This window comes from Neopelma chrysocephalum, unplaced genomic scaffold (genome assembly GCF_003984885.1).
Source record: "Neopelma chrysocephalum unplaced genomic scaffold, ASM398488v2 Primary Assembly neopelma1_45, whole genome shotgun sequence".
Taxonomy (NCBI): domain Eukaryota; kingdom Metazoa; phylum Chordata; class Aves; order Passeriformes; family Pipridae; genus Neopelma; species Neopelma chrysocephalum.
In genome coordinates this window covers 12157249-12175504 of record NW_020897704.1, presented here as the reverse complement: position 1 = coordinate 12175504, position 18256 = coordinate 12157249, and the positions used below count along the sequence as shown (strand labels likewise).

General features: G+C 38.8%; 1 protein-coding gene across 5 annotated transcripts in view; it reads left to right on the top strand.

The window, feature by feature from the left end:
- The window catches only part of GSAP (gamma-secretase activating protein), a 44197-nt gene that overhangs the window by 10499 nt on the left and 15442 nt on the right, over window positions 1-18256 (top strand). For 2 of the 5 annotated variants that reach the window (XR_003533598.1, XM_027679415.1), the window contains exons 10-21: window positions 592-651; window positions 1342-1385; window positions 2990-3075; window positions 7477-7554; window positions 9758-9835; window positions 10305-10397; window positions 11677-11894; window positions 12196-12265; window positions 12902-12984; window positions 13600-13653; window positions 17562-17687; window positions 18106-18161. Coding sequence is in view for 4 of the 5 variants with exons in the window: in XM_027679415.1 (XP_027535216.1) it covers window positions 592-651; window positions 1342-1385; window positions 2990-3075; window positions 7477-7554; window positions 9758-9835; window positions 10305-10397; window positions 11677-11894; window positions 12196-12265; window positions 12902-12984; window positions 13600-13653; window positions 17562-17687; window positions 18106-18161 (1046 nt within the window). In the remaining variant the exon portion in view is untranslated. The remainder of the gene's footprint in view (window positions 1-591; window positions 652-1341; window positions 1386-2989; window positions 3076-7476; window positions 7555-9757; window positions 9836-10304; window positions 10398-11676; window positions 11895-12195; window positions 12266-12901; window positions 12985-13599; window positions 13654-17561; window positions 17688-18105; window positions 18162-18256) is intronic. The other 3 variants (XM_027679416.1, XM_027679419.1, XM_027679418.1) reach the window with 3 other exon arrangements.

Genomic DNA, 18256 nt, shown 5'->3' with positions numbered 1-18256 from the left:
GTATTCTGTATGCAGACATTGAATTACCAAGTGAGGACAGGTTATTGGCTAGAAACTTTAAAACTCTTTGGGTTTGGGTTTTTTGTTTTGTCTGAAGGACTATTTGGACTCGATGTAATGAAAATGTAAATGAAAACTGATTTTTCTAAGCTCTTCTTAGCCACAAAAGGAGTGAGTGTTAGGAAGTAACAGGAAGTGAACTGTGGTGGAGAAATGTATTCCTGTTTTTGTTTCTGAGATACCCCTTTTGAACTGACCAAAACAAGATACAGTTCTTTTTGCCATATAAGTAACTATGGAAAACATTTTTTTTAACTTTCTAGAATGTGTGAGACGTATTGCTGTTCTTCAAGTGAGAGCCCACGCAATTATAGATGATTGGCAGATAATGATCTGGGGCAGGAAGGAAGCATGTCGTAGTGCTATTGTGAGGGGTTATATGTGGTTTTTAAATTCAGCTTTTGTCCCCTAACTTCTGCATATCTGTTAGCAGAGCAAGTTGAGTGTGGAGAACAGTGCGGAGTATCCAATCATTTTTCAGTCTATATAATATGCTTCCTTAGTCACAAAACATATCCTTTTTAATTCCAGGAATCAAAGAGTACTTTAAGGTGTGTCCAGTTTTATCCTGATGAAAATTTTAACTCAATAGTAAGTTATGAGTATTTTATTATATAATGGCTTTTAGTGGGATGTAATTATGTGTTTCAGGCACGAATACAGAGATCTGTTTCAGTGTCTTTTGTTGAAGTGTTTTCATAAGAAAACCAGGGTTTGTTTTTCCACTTGTTTTTTGGGGGTTTTTACATTATTTTATTGTCAAGAATATATTCAGTCAGAGTCAGATTGTGCCACAGTAAGGTAACTTCAGTGGAATTACAGTTATTAACCTAGAAGAAAGTAGGGGATGTTCATGACGCTATATCGATCTTATATTCAATTATTGAAAAAGCAGGCTTGTCAAATGCACTAGACAAAGAAACCATGTGTTAATTTTGTGTCAGTTTTAAGTGAAACAAGAACATTCATTGCAGCCAAAATACAGAGAACAGAACATAAAAATTACAACGTATAATTGTTACTAGACCTTTGTGCCAGTGGCTGAAATTTGCTCTAATGAAGGAGGTTAAATATCTCTCAATTTATTTTCTCTTTTTCAAAAGGAATCTATTTTATGGGGTTTTTTGGAGTGACTGTAAGGATTGGAGGAGGATAAATAAACTTTGTTAAAATGTTGAATCTGGTGAAATATGAATGTGACACATTTTACTGGTCCAAAATACTAATCATAATACACTGACCTCACTAAATAACAGATTTGTTTTCTTTTTTGGTTAACAGCTGGAATCACACCTGGATATTTCCGTTAATGACACACAATTGAAGTAAGTTGTTTGTTTTTTTAATGTTTTGTTTTGCTTTCCTTTTAATATATATGGTAATGTTTTACAAACCTAAGAGAAATTTGTCCAAACCACAGTATCTTTGTTTCCAGTTGCCTACATGGTACTGTAAAGTAAGAATAACATGAACACTGTGTCCAAACCTCCAGTTCTTATTTTCATCCGGGTCAACTGTAAAAAGTAATTTAATCCTTGACTGCTTCTTAGTACCATTTTTAAAAATGATTTGTCTGAAGAGCTAGCTATAGGTTAAACCTTTGAGTAGGCTGTACCTACTTAAGTTAATTTAGTTTAATCTTGGGCTTGTTGTAGTGGTGATGTCAAAATTTCTGCCAAGGGAAGCTCTCAATTTTTAATTGCTGTTGCAAGTTTTATTGGGCAGTTAACCAGACCAGTAGCTCCTTTTTATAGCCTATGAGACACTGCCCGTACACTGTTCTCCTCCAGCATGCTTTTTCCAGGCAGCCTGCACTTTGAAAGATGAAGATTTGTCTGATTCTGTCTGTGTCTGTCATGCACATGATTGCATCTGAGCTCGTCTCCTTAAGGCTCCCTTTTAACTGAGGAAAAACCTAGTCAGGGTGGTGTGACTCTCAGTCATAATTCATCTCATCCTCATCTTCTTCAGTCAGTTGAATTTACATTCCAAAAGGGCCTGTTTATCTTTGTAAATAAAAAGGGAGGCCAAAGCTACTAGGTCAGATATCAGCAACTGAATGTAATTGAGTTCCACTGTGCCAAAACCATGGCTCTTGCAATGTCTCAGTGCATGAGACTCAGTGTGGCACAGCTGCACATGGCAGCTGGCCCTAAAAGGGCAGTGTATCCTCTTGCAGTTGGTGCTGAAAAAATCCAGCTCTTGTAACAGTTTCATTGCTTGTATTTTACTTTATTTTTTTCAAAATTATTGTGGAAGACCTAGGGGAAAATACCTACAAGATCAACATCCTTTCTGGAAAAAAATTCAACCAAACAAAAAAAACACCCAACAACAACAAAGCCAAAGCAGACTGACTATAATCCTCTGTTGCACGTTCTGCAGGGCAAAAACAGGCCTTATGGATTTAAAGATATGTCAAACCATTAGTGCACAGGCAGCACGAGACTGAAAATGTCATGGTATAACAAGTTCCATGTGAGTGTGATCTTTGTGCTTTCCTTTTCAAGTATTTCCACTGAAATTAGTGTTCCTAATTGAGATTAAAATGTAGCTTTACAGACATGGGCTTTGGAGTTAGTCTGCAAAACCTTGGAGTTATCAGGTATGATGAGTATTTGGATTTCCAGTAAAACATGAGAACATGCTTTCACTTCAAAATATAGGAATGGTTGGACAATGCAGTAAATGAATATGAAGTTGGCAGGTGTGATCAAAATTGTTGGGTAACAGTGTGCAGTCTTGGAGTCCTCATTTCTAACAGCATTGAGCAGACTGGTTAAAGCCTAATTTAACTTGCATTAGAGAACATTTGACTATAATTTAATTAGTATGTTTTCATTACATAGTGACTGTTCTTGTGATCTTTTTGTTGTGACAAATCTCTGTGGATTAAATGATTTATTTAGTGATCTTTATTTGTTCATAGACTTGTGAATTTTGGATATGATTACTGTCAAGACCAAGATGTTGCATCTAAATCTTTGAACCTTCAGGTTTTTACAAGTAAAGCAGGTAATGAATAAATACAAGTATAGTCAAAGTTACCTCTACTAGTGATTATTATGCAGTGTAATCATAATCGATTACTAAAATTCTTCATCAGACATTAAAAACCACACAAAATACAGATATGTATAATATGAGTGTGAGATTTGTATTCCATTAGAATATACTTGACAGGTCACAGTGAGGAGAGGCAGAAGGCAACCGTGGTTTGTCTTAGTAACTTTTTTTGCCCTCTGAAAGCTGCATTGAAGTTGAGCTGAAGTACCCGGGTTTTTATATATTAACGACAAAACAGTCACCCAGAAATTTTCTGGTAGCCCAACTTCAAAGAATTGGTATCATGCTCTCATTTAGTGAAATATCTCAGTCTAAGCACACTGTAACTAGCATTTTCCTGCTAGTTTCAGAACACAGGTGTATCAAAGTGTGCTTGTGTATTACATTAAAGCAATTTAATGTTAAAGCTGACAAAAAGTATGTTAGAAAGTAAATTCAAGGAAGGCTTTGGCTAGGTCTGTTGTCTGGGTTTCTGATATTGTGTTACAGGGTGGACATAGGTACACGGAGTTTGTGCACTACAGACTCTGAGAGCTTCATATTGCTGTTAGTATGTGGTGCTTGGAAGGTCCAAATATATGATACTAAACTTGGTATGTGCTACTCAAGGGTTTAGTGTATATATGATTCCTTAAACCTGAAATGCTTCTTGAACCTTTATAGGATTCAGGAGTCTTTCTACATTCTAGTGCATGCTGTGAACTATTTTTTGACTGAAAGCTGGTGTCAAGAGGTATCTGTTCAGAGGTATCACAACTGTTTTCAGCTTCTAAATTAGACAAGACCATACAGACAAGCAGAGATGGTATCTGTTTAACCTTTGTATCATCTGCAGAATTGTACAGGGAAGTGTTGCAGAAGTGACTTTACATCTTGCTCCCCAAGGCCTGCTGTGTTCTGTGCACACCAGCCAATTGCTGAGCTGTTTGCCAGTTGCACTTAAGTGACCATTAATGCAAATCAAGTGAAATACAGTTTCCTTACAAGGATTTTTCTCTTACCAAGGCAGACTGCATGCTTAGAAAGGTTAGAGGGAAGGAATTAGAAGTAAGAGGGCCAAGTTTCTATCTACCAAATGTAGATGAGGCTGCTTTTTCTCTGTTAGCAAGACAAATTCTTATACTAACAGCCTGTCCAGAAATGGAAAATAATATTGATTTGTATATATATGTTTCCTTTTAAACATATACTCCTCTGAGGTTTGTTCAGATTGAAGCCCCTCCTTAGTTTAGGATGAAATTAAGTCATCCTCCAACAAGACTTATTTGGTTACCTGCAAGTAAAATGTTCTTTTCTATCTGGCAACACAGTATCTAAATTCTGTGGGGAACCTTTCACAATTGCTTTTTGTTGCACTTAATGTAAAACACATAATTTGACAATTGTACTTACTAAATGAGATTACTTGTAATCACAATGTGTGTGACTTTTCCTTGAATGTTGTTTGAAACTGAAGGTTACCTATCATGACCCATTTTGGGTAACTAACACTTTGGATCAAATTATTTTGGTGCTAAAACCAAATCTAGTTGTTGAAGAATACTGTGGGTAATCACACTAAAGTTCCCTTTTGTGCCTGTGTTTGTGGTGATTTGCAAAACTTCTTTGTGGCTCAGACTATGCCTTCTGTGGAACTTCCAGCGTGCCTCAGATATTAAGGCCGATATCCCTATTTGTACCATTTGGACATCTCTGGCAAAGAATAATTGGCATAACTTCAAACTGGAATATTCCATGCAATTTCCCATTTAATAAAACTGTTATTGGCTCCTGCCAATCTGAACTCTGAATGAAATCACTCTTCCTTTCTCAGACTTCTGCAGCAGAAAAGTAGCTCTGTTCCTTACACTCGGCACAGACAAAATGTCTCCAGATAAAAATCCTGATGTACTTCTTGGGTAGCTGAGATCAAGCAGTTCTAGTCTCAGAATTAACTTTGTATGTCCAGGATTCAGTGACAGTTTAAAAAAGACTGCACTGCTGTGTTTTCTCTTAGTGCTTTAGAAATACTTTTGAATTAAATTTTGTCAGCATTAAAACAAAATGCAGGCAGTAAGAGGAGACAAACAGTGGATTACCGTCACCTAACTATCTGCCTGAAAGTTAGGCATCTGGACTATGTTTCTAGAGAGAAACAGGCATCTCCAGAGGATGATTGTTTCAATCCATATTTCTTTATTTGCTGTATAGGAGTCTAAATGAGAGATGTTTATATGGCTGAAGCGAGGCAAGTCACTCCTAAGCCAGTACAACTAGACAAAATGCCCTGATGCAATGTTGTATTCGAATTGTGGCACTTGGATACCATGTTGAGATGTTGGAAAAACCTCATGTCTTGAGCTTTTGCTTGAACAGAAATTAACAATTTGAAGTTAAAGTTTCCTAGGTGACTCTTACAGTCTCCGTGGTATGACGTATATTTTTCAAGTGACAGAGTTGTAATTGTTGTTTCCCAGATAGGAGTAGAACTTAATTTTTAAAAACTTCCTTTTTTTTTTTATTTTGTGGTTGAGATATTTTTCCCTTTTATTTCTGGAAAGATAAGAGTCCATCCAAGGATATCTTCATATGAGTCTTCTCACCTTGAGGCATTCAGCTACAGCCTTTACTGTTTGCAAATGATTTTGAAATTGGTGCTGTAGAAGACTTGGTTCTGCCTTTGCATGAAACACCATACAGATGCAATAGGATAACAAGCTTTCCCTGCAGCAGCACAACCCAGATCTAATTTGCAGAGGGCCCTGGTAAGGATAGGAAAGCAGTTTGTTGTATATTCTCAGTCTCTGGCTGCTAGGACTGTATCAGATGTAATCAGATCCTTGCTGATGTGAGACTACCATGTAATGAAGCACCATTCTGTTGTTTGGGGTTCAGTTTGCTGATATTTGGACCAGTATCCTCAAGGTGAAAGATGCACTTGCTATTAATAGTCCCCCATAGCTGGTGTTTCTGTGACCATCTTGCATATATTACCCACTGACACTTCAGTCTGAACAGACTCACTTGCATGGTGTGCAGTTTACAGAACAGTGTACACAGTAGCCTCCAGCATACAAGAAAGAAATTTGCAGTGCTGGAAGGGAGCTGTTGATAATAAAACAGCATTGTGGGTTGCTGGAGCTTTTCCAGTCTTCCTCGTGGGTCCTGATGCTCCTACTTTAAAAATTATGCGTGCTCTGGAAGAAGCCAAGTGCTCTGGCAAAATGCCCTGTCTGTTGTCTGAATGACTCAAATATCCAAGCAAAACTGTATCAGACATTATTCAGTCAGCTAAGAATAAGCAGAAAGAAAAATTACATCTGAAGAAAGTATTTATCTTCCTCAGAAGGCAGAAGTGTGAAGTGTCTCAGCCATATCTGTGTCACAGCTATGGTACAGCTTTCGGGTGTGAAATATGAGGCATTAAATCAAATAAAATATCTTGGTAGCTGTGCTTGTCTTGTACTTGTGCTTTTTCTGTACTGTGCCATTTTCTGTATACCTTGTATACGTAGCTTTTTTTTTTTTACAGAACAGTATCTGTATTAGTATTATTTTTTTCTTTCTTTTAAGTCATAAGCTTTCAATAAAGGAAAAAGGTGAGTGGTCATAGTTGTGGCCAAGCTTTCTCAACTGTATTGGGATAATGTGGTTTGGAAGCTGTTTCTAACATGAGTGCCAAAGCATCAGAGTAAGTGGATTAAAGTTTTTATAAGAGATGGAGGCAGGGCTACCATCCAGTGGGGTCAAAACAGGATCAGTCTGATGCAGAATTAAGTTGGGAGCAGGGATCGTTCCTGTACACAGTACCTTGGCTGAAATAAGCTTGTGCCAAGGACTGACTTTTCTCCTAGAGAAAAAATTAACACTTCTTTGGGCTAGAAAGGGGAGAAGTGACTATCATTTCTGGTGTGAGAAAGCTCTAGGAGTCTATCATGCTGCTACCAGTATGAAATTACTTGAAAAGCAAATAAACTGTTTTACTATGTTGTTCTGAGAATATTTGACAGTCCCTGAACAGAAAATATCTGGATTTAGGCAGTCTGTGGAGAGAAAGGCTTGATCAGATTTTTGGCTACAAGCAGGATTTATACTGGGAAGGGCTAAAATGTACTTCTAAATGGAAGAACTGGCAATGTCAGGACCCAGGTTTCCATTGTGCCAGACTGTCTCCTCTCTTCTTTCTTGATTTTGTGTTTTGTTAGGTAAACGATGGCTAGAGGTACATAATAGATATTTCTGTCATCTTTATCTTTTTTGAGAGATTATTTTTAGTTTCTAATTTGATACAGTCATGCTTTAGTTTTGTGCAGTATAAAGATGTCTAGATATTCAGGTGGACAAATCAGTTGTCTTATTTTGTCTTTTTAGGAGGCTTGTGTGTGTGTTGTAGTCTAGCCTGTGATACTCCTGATGAAATCATGTACTCCATATATTTTTTACATAAAGGTAAGATTAACCTGTTAACTTACTATGCTTTGTTTTGGAGAATGTCACTGTACTGAAGGAGTCACAGAATGCCTTTCAAAACAAATAACTACCAAAGTCTGCAGACAATAAACTACTGTGGCTGGTGTTTAGAGACAGCAGCTGCCTTTAGCTGCAAAGTTGACTTTCCTGCTGTAGACTTCCTGCCTGATGCTGAATGAGTAGCTTCAAACTAGTGGCCTTGCAAATGCTTATTAATTTGGTCCCTTATTTCTAGCCAGACTTTCAGGCGTGCTGAGCACAGACATCAATGAAATCTGTGGGAGCTTGCAGGTGTGTTGTACTTCTGCCATAAGGCATTTGTATGGGAAATAGAGCCAACAGCTCTTAGCTTGAATGTCTGTTTAGAGTTCCAGTTTAAAAAGTCATTTTCACAGCAAGAGGTGCAACACCCACTGACTCTAAGAATAGTTGCTGTGTAAGTGGTGCTCTAACTCTTAAAGTTAAGACCTTTCTTTGTTTTAAAATAATAAAAACCATTGCTTGATTTTGAGCAGAATAAAACTTGTTGTTAGCAAGATTTTCTCGTTTGATACATGGCTGAGAGAGACAAATTATTTCTCAGTTGAGAAGCTGCATAGTATGGAATAACAGTGTTCAAGAGGACAACATAGCTCTGGTCTACCTTAGGTGTTTGCTTTCTTGTGTCAGGACGCTTTCCTTATGTCAGAACTGCACTGACATGTTGCTTTGCTGCTGGAACATTTTGGGATGGAATGAACTACATTTCTGTGTTCTTGAAGGCATTAATGAATTGGAGAAGTCCTTTTTGCATGTGGCACACTGTGCATTGCACTGCTGTGAAGAGCTGATTTGCCCAGATGTGCTTGATGTGTAGCCAAAGGCTGATTGCATTGCTTGGAGTCAACCACGGCCCTTGTACATCCTGGTCTGTACTAGGAAGAAACTGAGGATAAATATGGTTACATTGAGTAGCTAAGTCTGAAATGACCTCCATGGAATGGAGCTGTTTGGTGCAGAGCTCTTTGTGGGCTCATGTAAGATTGGCCAGTCATACAAGAGACTTTTAAGACTGGTCCTGTGGTGATCACAGAAGAAGTGGTATTTTGGGTCCATAAGCCATATTTTGGAGATGTATAAGGGGTTCAGTTTGTTCTGCAGCATCTGTAAACTCATCTGGAAACTTCCCATCCCTGTTAAAGCTGTCACTGCAGCATGAACAGGGGGGTTATGATGTTGCAGTTCTATCCTGCAGTGCTGATATTAGCTTGCATGCACTTCAAGGCAAGTAACAAAGTGGTGATGATGAGTAAACTGACTCATTGCAAGCAAATTTCAGTCAGTATTTTGTGAGAAAAACTATTTGTTTTGATACTCCCTCATCTCTGATGGTGCTGTTGGTCTTGGAGGCCTCTTTTTTTCTCTTTTAGCAGCATATATTAAGCACATTTCTCTGCTAGGGTCAGGAAGTCATTTCCTGGATGAGTGACTGAAATGTGGCTCATGAGCAGCTTTTTTTCCTTGGTGGTCCTGTCAGCTGTGGATTTTATATTGAATTTTCCTGCACTATTAAGCAGCATCATGATCATGACACTATTATTTAATCTTCAGCTTTTCTCAGAGACAGACGAAGTTTGAGGGCTTTGTGCCATTCTTGCTGTGTGCCAGAAGAAGTGTGGTACAAGTCTGGAATAAAACAACAGCTGTGCTGATGCAAAACCCATGCAAACACAGCAGGTCTGACATTGGCCTATGCTTAAACTGAGCTGAACTAAACTAGAGCAACAGAGCATGCAGATAAACAAACTGGAAATTCTTTAGAGCAGTTGAAAGATCACCAAAATGTGAAGCACAGCTATATAGAGGATTTGTGTTTGGGTTTTTGGTTTTTTTTGAGGAAAGGTATTTTTACACAAGCTTGCCTTGGGATGGAATGTTTCTTTAAACACAAACATAGGCTGTGCACTGCATGACTAGTTTTCGAACAGTAAAGAACTGCATTGTGTAGGTACAAGTCTACTAAGTGTGCAGCAAGTCTGTTTAGGATGAAGTAAATCTGTCTGTGCAGACAACCTCATAAAACAGTCTAAAATATCCCTGTTTGGGTGCATTGGCACTGATGAAGTTTCTAGCTATAAAGTTGGGTTGTAACAAATGGTGTTTATTGTTTGGAGTTTTTTAAAGTATTATTATTTTTCCCCAGGTTACAACAAAACTTTTACAGTTTCTCTAGAAAGAACAGAATCTCATCAATTGAAGGAAGTAGCTTTTATGAATCTTGGTAGGTTACTTGGGTTACTTCCCTGTGTGATTGCCATTCTCTGTCCCTAGTAGTGAGACAAATCACTAACCCTTCTCTAGAAGGAAAGGATTTTTTTTCTTGACTTTAAGTAGTTATATGATTTTGCTGCTTTTTTTCTGCTTAGCTTCTATATTTGGCATTGGATATTGCAACACCTCACTATTAGTAAGCAGCTTCCTCTGAAATTGCCTCAGAATCTGCTCTGGACATCAGCTGCTGAGTTCTTGAGTGTCTCAAGTCTCTTGAATTCTTCCCTGGAAACTCAAATGTACCACTAGTGTTTCCTGTGTTAATACAACAGCAGCTTTTAATTAACTCCTTTTATACTTCCTAGATATAATCAATTCCAACACAGAGAACTGGGCCAAGATGAGAATCATATGAAAGAGCCTCTTAAAGCAAATAAGGGATCAAGTGCTAAATTGACCACTGTTGTTTCTTTCAATAGACTATTATGTGGCTGCTTATTTGCCTGGCCAGTTCCTGCACCTCCTGAATATTCAACATCCTGACCTGCTGTGCCATAGTTTATTTCTGACAGGTATAGTAAGACTGCTGCTTGAAATAATTTTATTGTTGTTGTGGAAATTCGTTCAAACCTCTTTACGTGAAAGTTATATTTCTCAAAGTTTCCTTTATCACACAGTGTTCTGAAGAAGGAGAGGTACTGAAAAAATAAGAATGGCATTTTTGCCACTTTCCATTTTAGAAAGAAAAGATGAAGTGACATTTCATACTTCATGTGTTACATATTTCTGGCTTGTTCTGAAATGGAAGAAGACCTTTCACTGAATTTGAAATTCTCTGCCTTGGTTTCATGGTTTCCCTTCCCCCATCTTTGCACATGGTTCTTGGTCCTCCACTGTTCTCAAATTTCACATGGAGATGTAAATTTGATTTTACATTTCCTTCCTCCAATTGAGTTGCTCTAAATGTGTGTGTTTGGAGGGTGTGGAGAGAGGAAATCTGTGTTTCCTTCACCTGATCAGGCTGATGCAATTAAATTTAGTCTCATCTGAGAGGCATGTTATTCCATTTCCAACAAACATGTCCTTGTGGGAAGTGGTTTATTTTTGGAAGTGGGGGGCCTTTGTTTGAAAACAGAAATCTGTTGTTCTGATTGGGTGAAGGAGATTGTGGAAACTGGTGCAGGGTCAGCATCACAGGAAGCTAATACCTGTTTTATATGGATAATGAAATACTGTTCTGCTAAAAACGAGTGGGAAGCATCACTGTTGTATGGTGGGCCTGCTCCCTCTGATGCAAAGGGTTTGAAATATGGTACCTGTACAGTACCATGGTGGTGAACCTTAGTATTAACATAAATAAAGTGGTTTTGGTCTGATGCTTCAGTGAGTAATCACAGAGCAGAACCTTCCTGTTGTGGCCACTGTGATTGATGGCAAGAGATCCAAGAGTACAAGTTTGTATCATGATTTTGCATGTGAGCAGTTCTGAACTGTACCAACTATACCAAAAGGTGCTAATTCTAGTGCTGAACTTGTACTACTGGCCTTGTACCCTTCTCTGTTCCATCACATGTACTCTGCTTTGCCTCAAGACAGCACTGTGAGCCTTGAATCTGTGCACCTTCTCTGTGTCAGCAGCAGGGAAGGAGAGAACTGAGTACGGGCTGTGGATACTTCCTGTATCCAGCCAGCACCAATCCTCCTCCTCTTCAGCATAAAAATACCAGGGCAGCTAGTGCAAGAGGCAGACTGTTTCTTACTGCTGGGGACCTAGGAGTCTTAAGAGAAATACTGGTAGCAGCTGAATTTTATGTTCTTACTTCTTTTTGTTGTCAAACCGATGTTCTTCAGGTGAGGATGCAAGAATTGACACGTTACAAAATTGTTCCATCCGATCCCCACTCGTGTCAACAGTTTTGGATTGCGAAGCAGGGAGTCTGTATGCTGTAAGCATCAGTGACAGCACCTTGCTGCAGCTCCTGCAGAAGAGCGAACGAGACAGTGAGAGATTGGCAGCTCTACATTGTGCCCTGCTCTACTTCCAACACACAGAATATTTGGAAATGCAGGTGGGAAAGGAGCCTCCTCTAATTTTGTTTTCAGTGACTGATGGTTACATGAAGCAGGGTCAGGGCATAAATCATATCAGACAACGAAAGGTCCTGATTCACATGGACCTTTTGGCAGTGCCAGGAGGCTCATCAACTGGGCTGCCCTAAACCCCTTTATTGGTCTAGGCTGTCCTGAAAACATTTATATCTGCATCACTACTTCATGCCAAGTGTTCCTACCAAAACCAAAGTTTTTTAGTCTTTTATAAATATTCTCAAACAGAGAGCTGGGACAAACTCCCTGTTCTCATTCTGACAGATTATTCGGTGGATTTCTGAGAACCTGTCAACGTGTCATTCCTTTGACCCCATTCAAGAATTTATCATCGGTAGGTATTTCTTTTCCTGCATCCTGAGTTTTCTTGCACACTCTAGTTGTCACTGAAGAAGAAGCCATGATGTTACAAACTCTCTTATTTCCAAACTTTTTGGTTATGATTTATGTTAACTGACCTGCATTTTATGGGTTAAGAGACAGTATCAGTAGTTTAGAAGATATACAGATATCTTGAAATCAGATTGGCAGGAAAACTTTTCAAATGCATTCTTCTTCTCTCTAATGGGACAAATGGATTTATCATTATTTTAGGTCTCCAGAGACTGGAGCTGAGTGACAAATCTCCTCTAGCCTAGCCCAAACCATTTTTCATAAGGATTTGGCATATCACGATATTCTCTTCTAGTAGCTGATTCCTCAGTCTAGCCAGTGCATAGTCTTTCTACAAAGGACCCCTGCAGTGCTGAGCTGTAGCCAAGCAGCTGACCCAGCCCTGCAGCCATCTGGACTTCTCTTCCTCCTTTTGTGCACAGAATGGGACCAGTTCCACCATGGAGGAAGCTGTTTCAGAGGCAGCAGCAGGATTTGTCCCCCAAAAAAGTGTCAGACAATGAGCTATGAAGCCTACTCTTGTTAACTGATAGTTTATACAATCTTGCCCTTATAAGTGTTTTTACGTTGCATTCAGCCTCCCTGTACTGCAGAATGTGTCCAGAAACTCAAAACCTGGATAAACTTTTGCCCTACACATCATTGCTTGACTGGATTGGGGTAAGATAACAGCTGGTGCTTTAATTGATAGATAGAGGGTCTGTTTTTTTCTCCTTTAATACAGCTTTTAACTTGTGTGTCTTACCTTTTCATAGATATGCTTTAAATCAATATCTGTGCTTTATGCCTGTTTTAGTTTGCCAAGTCTTACCCTTTGTGGTGTTTTCCATAAGTAAGATTTTTTGCAACAAAAGCATTTATAAAACAAGAACAGTTACTATAATCAAATGGATGATTAAATATCTCAGTTTTCATAATGAAGTATTAATTTATTCTTTATCATATGAGGTTTATAATGAATCCAGAATACATTTAAGAGCAAAATCATGCAGTTATTTCCAAGACAAACAGTATCAATAGAGTTAAGATTTGCTAGTAAGCTTGCAGAAGGAAAATGACTTCAGGCAAGACTTTACAGTTAGCGCAAATAGCATATTTTAATTTCTCTGATCACACACTGTTCTGATATGTAGTCTTTTTTAAAATGAAGGTACAGTTTTGGCTAGCTAGCTACTTTCACAGAGGAAGTGGGTAGTGGAGATTCATCTAGATCCCAAGCAGGCCCATGTTCCATGCTTAATTATAATACTATAAATAATTTGTCTATATTTCTAGGTTGTGCCTGGAGTAATATGTGCAACAGACATTATTTCTCTACCTGTGTTAGAGGTAAGTTCCAGTATAAAACAACGTTTGTATTTGCAGATTAGGAGCTGCTTTTCTTGTGGGAGAGGGGCATGCAAAATACTAATGAAGCAGTGTCCCTGAAGCCCTATCCAAAAATAGGTGTGAACAGAAAATTGCCCTGTTTGAAATTATTTATGCATTTTTCAGTTACTCAGACTGATGCCTGCTAGCTCAAAGATGTATTTTTAATTCCCTTTCTGAAGACACTTCTATTCAACAGGAAGGATTCTCCAAAAATTAGTTCTTGTTAGATCTGATTGATACCACTTCATTTTGTGACTTTGGTAGCTGAAGGCAGAGTTGACATGGGCATAACAGGCACATAGGATTTCTCTGTATGTCTATATATGCCCCCTTTGAGGGATATTTCATTGTGCTGCCATTGGTATGAATGGTTTGTGACCCTCTCACTTTCTTTTGTCTGGAGCATCCTGTGATTGCACTGATGTCAGGGCTTTGGCTACTAAATCTAGACAAATTCCTGCACAGCCTGGAAAAGGCAATGAGCTGGTTGGGGAGAGCACACACTGTTTGGGTAGGAAATTGTACTTTCTGTTGGAAACAACATGAATGTTTCTTCCTGTCTTCCCATTCCATTCCCTCAGCTCCAGTTTAGAGAGATAACTTAAAATTTTTCTAAGTATTCCCGTACAAAATCTGAAAGAGGATATTGGTAAGCAGTTTGTTGTGGAGAGCTATGGGAAGAGTTAAGAGTTTAGGCACAACAGTACCAGCAACACATGGGATTAGATTCTGGATACATGACAATATTTGTTCCATCTTTGAAGAGGTGAGAGTCTGTTTCTTTCCCAGTGCTTATAATTAGTCATAAAGCTTCACCCTTCACAAAATTTTTTAAAAGTCAGTGAAATAGTCCACTGCTTCCTCACTCTGCAGCAGTGCATTACAGCTGTGCTGCACAAATTCATGAGGTTCCTGGTTCCTGTCAGGGAATCAGGCTTCGCATGCTTTGCTTGGGAAGGTTGCCCTGAGAGCTGGGACACCTGGGAAAATCAGATCTTGAGAAAATTTGTTGCTAGATAATCCGTGTAATTCATTGAGGTCAAAGTTAGCAGGCCTTTAATTTGTCTGAGATTGAACCTCAAGCCCCTGGGGGCACATGCCTTTAGCAGCTATACTTCCTGATTGTGGAACTCATTTCCTATTTCTGTCTGAAACCTAAACAGATTGAAAAGGTCAGAGTTGAACTAATGACAAATATTTCCTGCTACTTTTGACTGCATTTGTTCTGACTTTTGCATGAGGACAAAGATGGCAATACACAGGGTAAGGTTTAGTGCTCTGACTGCTTTGTACCACTTCAGTGTCACAAACCCACTATGGCTCAAGTTAAAGTGGTCAGTTGGTGTTTCAGTTGGTGCATGTTGTTGGCATCAGGAGTCAGACCCTGGTGAAAGATCTGGTCCTACAAGTAGTATTTCTTCTGCAGAGATATTATGGCATTTCACAGACAGAATGTGAATTGTTACTTTGAGAAGGTTTTCTGGAGTTCTTGAGCCTATGAGTTGTTGAGAGCCTTTGGGAGGGCTATGTCCATATTCACAAAAAAATTGAGCTATTTGGGTATCAGTTGTGTTTTTATCACTAAATTCCTGTTCAGCAAGATATATTGAGAGAGTCTGGGAGAAAGGGGAAATGGTCAGTCCAATTGTCAAAAAGCTTTACATAAGGATTGCAATTAATGTCTGATTCCAACCCCCCTTTTTAAACAAAAAACAAACTTGAAGGGGTGCAAACAGGCTTGATCAGAAAGGGAGAAGGAAGGGGCAGGAGGAAGAAGGGAAGAAAATAAAATAGGAGGTCCAGGAGAAGAGTGAGAATGGATAATGAGAGAAGTTGTCAGAGCACAGGAAGAGACAACCTCTCCTGCATGCTGCACTGAGCCACTGGGGTGCAGAGTGATGTTTTAAGGAGTAGCTGCCTGTGCAGCTGCATACTTTGTTACACAGCTCTCTGAATACTGTCACTGCTGGGGAGGCACAGCACTACAGTCCAGAGAGGATATGGGCCTCTTGGAGGTAATTGTTCCCCTACATCTTTTCGAAGGCATAGAGCAGAGAGCTCTATATCTTCAGTTAAAAACCCACTACTTATGAAGGGCTTCATGGGAGCTTTTCATGGATTGCAACCTGGTAAGGCCTTGCTTTGGCTTCTGGCAATACAATATCTTCTAGGGGTTCATGCTTAGATATGTATTCTTGACTCTAGAAATGTCTGCAAAATAAACACCTAAGCAGAGGAAGCCTTCTCTTTCTAGTCTTTGCCCTGATGATCCTCAAGAAACAACTATAATTAAAAAAATCTTTTGTCTTAAACTTTTAACTTTTTAATTAGATCTAATGCAATGCAGGTTTTCAGAATTAAAAGCAGACAGCACTGAAGTCTACCACTTCCTGTTACAGATTTAGTACATGAAAGAAAATTGCTGTCTTGCTTCTCACCACCACATATCAAATGAAGTTCAGTATGGCCTGAACACAGTTTTGCAGTGGTGGTGCTGACGCAGTTGCATGGATCGGTCACTAGATGATACTCTTGCTGTATTTGGTATTTCTCAGGTTTCATATTGGTAACATTTAGGCAACATCCTGCAGTAGTAGAATCTCGTAAGACTGTAAGAGTGTAGATCTCATAAGTCAGCTCCAACAGAGGGAACATATGGTGCCATATGCACTCCTAGTTTGCAGCTGCTAAATATAACTAACATGAAGCAAAACCCGAGATTTATTTTTCTCTGCTGCAGCTACAATAATAAAGTGACAATAGGCACTGGCAGCAAGAGGAAAGTGGCTGGCAGGATTGAGTCTTTGAAATTTATTTTCCTTGACAAATTGTAGTTTATAGTAGGAAGTGGTTTCTTCCTTCTGAGGTTTTCTTTTAAAGTTATTGTCATTGTAGAAAAGTAGAGGGGAGAGAGCAAAATCCAACATGTTAATGCAAGATGGAGAAATCCTGTGAACTCAAACTTGTCTTTATTCAAATGTCGCTACTGTAGTGTCTGTATTTGGAGATAATGTATATTAAGAGGGGCAAGAACAGCTAGTACCATCTCTTGTTTTTTTTAAAACTGCCAAAAAGATTTGCCTTAATCTCATCTCTTCCTCAGCCATGATCACATCTCCCCCCCTTTATAAACAACAGCTTCAAATCTTTATACCCAGTCCAAGAACTAGCTCAGGAAACCAGTGTGGTTTTGTTTGGGTTTTTTTCCTCCTGTCTGTTCACAGCTGAGTTTAAATTAATTTTAGCATTAGAGTCAAATGTTTTAGAATTGATATGGGAATGTTTGGATTTTGTTTCTTTTCTGGGATGAGGCACTGATTTTGAGGTTTGTAAATGGATGTTTGCAATCTAAATATTAATACAGCTTGAAAATAGTGGCAGCTGTCAGGGCCATGGTGATATTCCTCTATTTGGAACTACCAGAAACCCAGAATGGGATTTATTTGACCAAATGTAAACATTTACATCTATATTAGTTGCCTAAGGCTCCTTTTACAGTCAGAGGAAGTCTAGACAATATGGCCAGTGTAGTCTGTGGTGCAGTTCTTCTCATCCCAAACTTCTGAAATGGGTCAGATGAATTATGATACAGAAGTGTTCATTTCTTCCCAGTGACTTAAAAGGATACTGAGGTGGCAAAGTATCTATACTATAGGCACCAAGTCTTGACCTCAAGTTTAAGTAAGTGCTGCCCCTGCCATGAAATCAAGAGAAATTAGTTTAGCTGCTTTGGTTTAACTTTTTTCACCTAGATTGTTCTGAAGCTACATTAATCACATGTCTTTGCAGTCACTTAGTGAGAGGGTGATGAGGTATTTCTTTAAGAGTGCAGCCTGTATTCATGCTTTCTCTGCAATACTTTGCAGTTCCAAAACTCCAAAGGCTTCTGGGAGAAACTCAACTCAAACTTGGAGAGTGTGAAGTATGCAGAGCCACAGTTGCACTACCACAATAATGTGCTCAGGAGGGAATGGCGTAACCTTTCAGAAGAGGTGAGTGTACATGCCCTGCAACAGCCTCCAGAGCTGCCTCTGAAGTGGATGTTTTAAAGCCAAGCATGGACGAGTTGTCTTTTTTATTTTGAAGATAAAGAAATTGTAATCTGATTATGAGAAGTGCAAAGACTTGCAGTCATTTCACTTAAGGTGAAGTTAAGCCTGTAAGTTTGACTCTCTAAAAATAATGCAAGAAATTAAACAAAAGCAGAGCTTGCACTATATTGTTGTGTGGGTTAGATGTGTGTGAGTCCCTATGAGCATGGATAGTTGGAAGGTGGGTTGAAGTCTCACTGTGCATTATTTCCATTCAAAGGGAAAAACAGCTTCATTTCTCATCTGCGTTCTGTCAGGGAGTATTTTAATTGGTCTTCTGCTTTGTGCATTTGTGGATTTTTGTTTGTTCACAAACCAGAGAGAAGAGAGAAGAACCACAGCATATTTGAGGAACATTTTTGAAAATGCCAAAAAGTACGTACTGGTTTCTATTGTATTTACGCTTTCTTACTTTGTGCAAGAATGTTGGAGGATTTAGTGAGTAATTTCATTAGTTAGTTAGATATCTG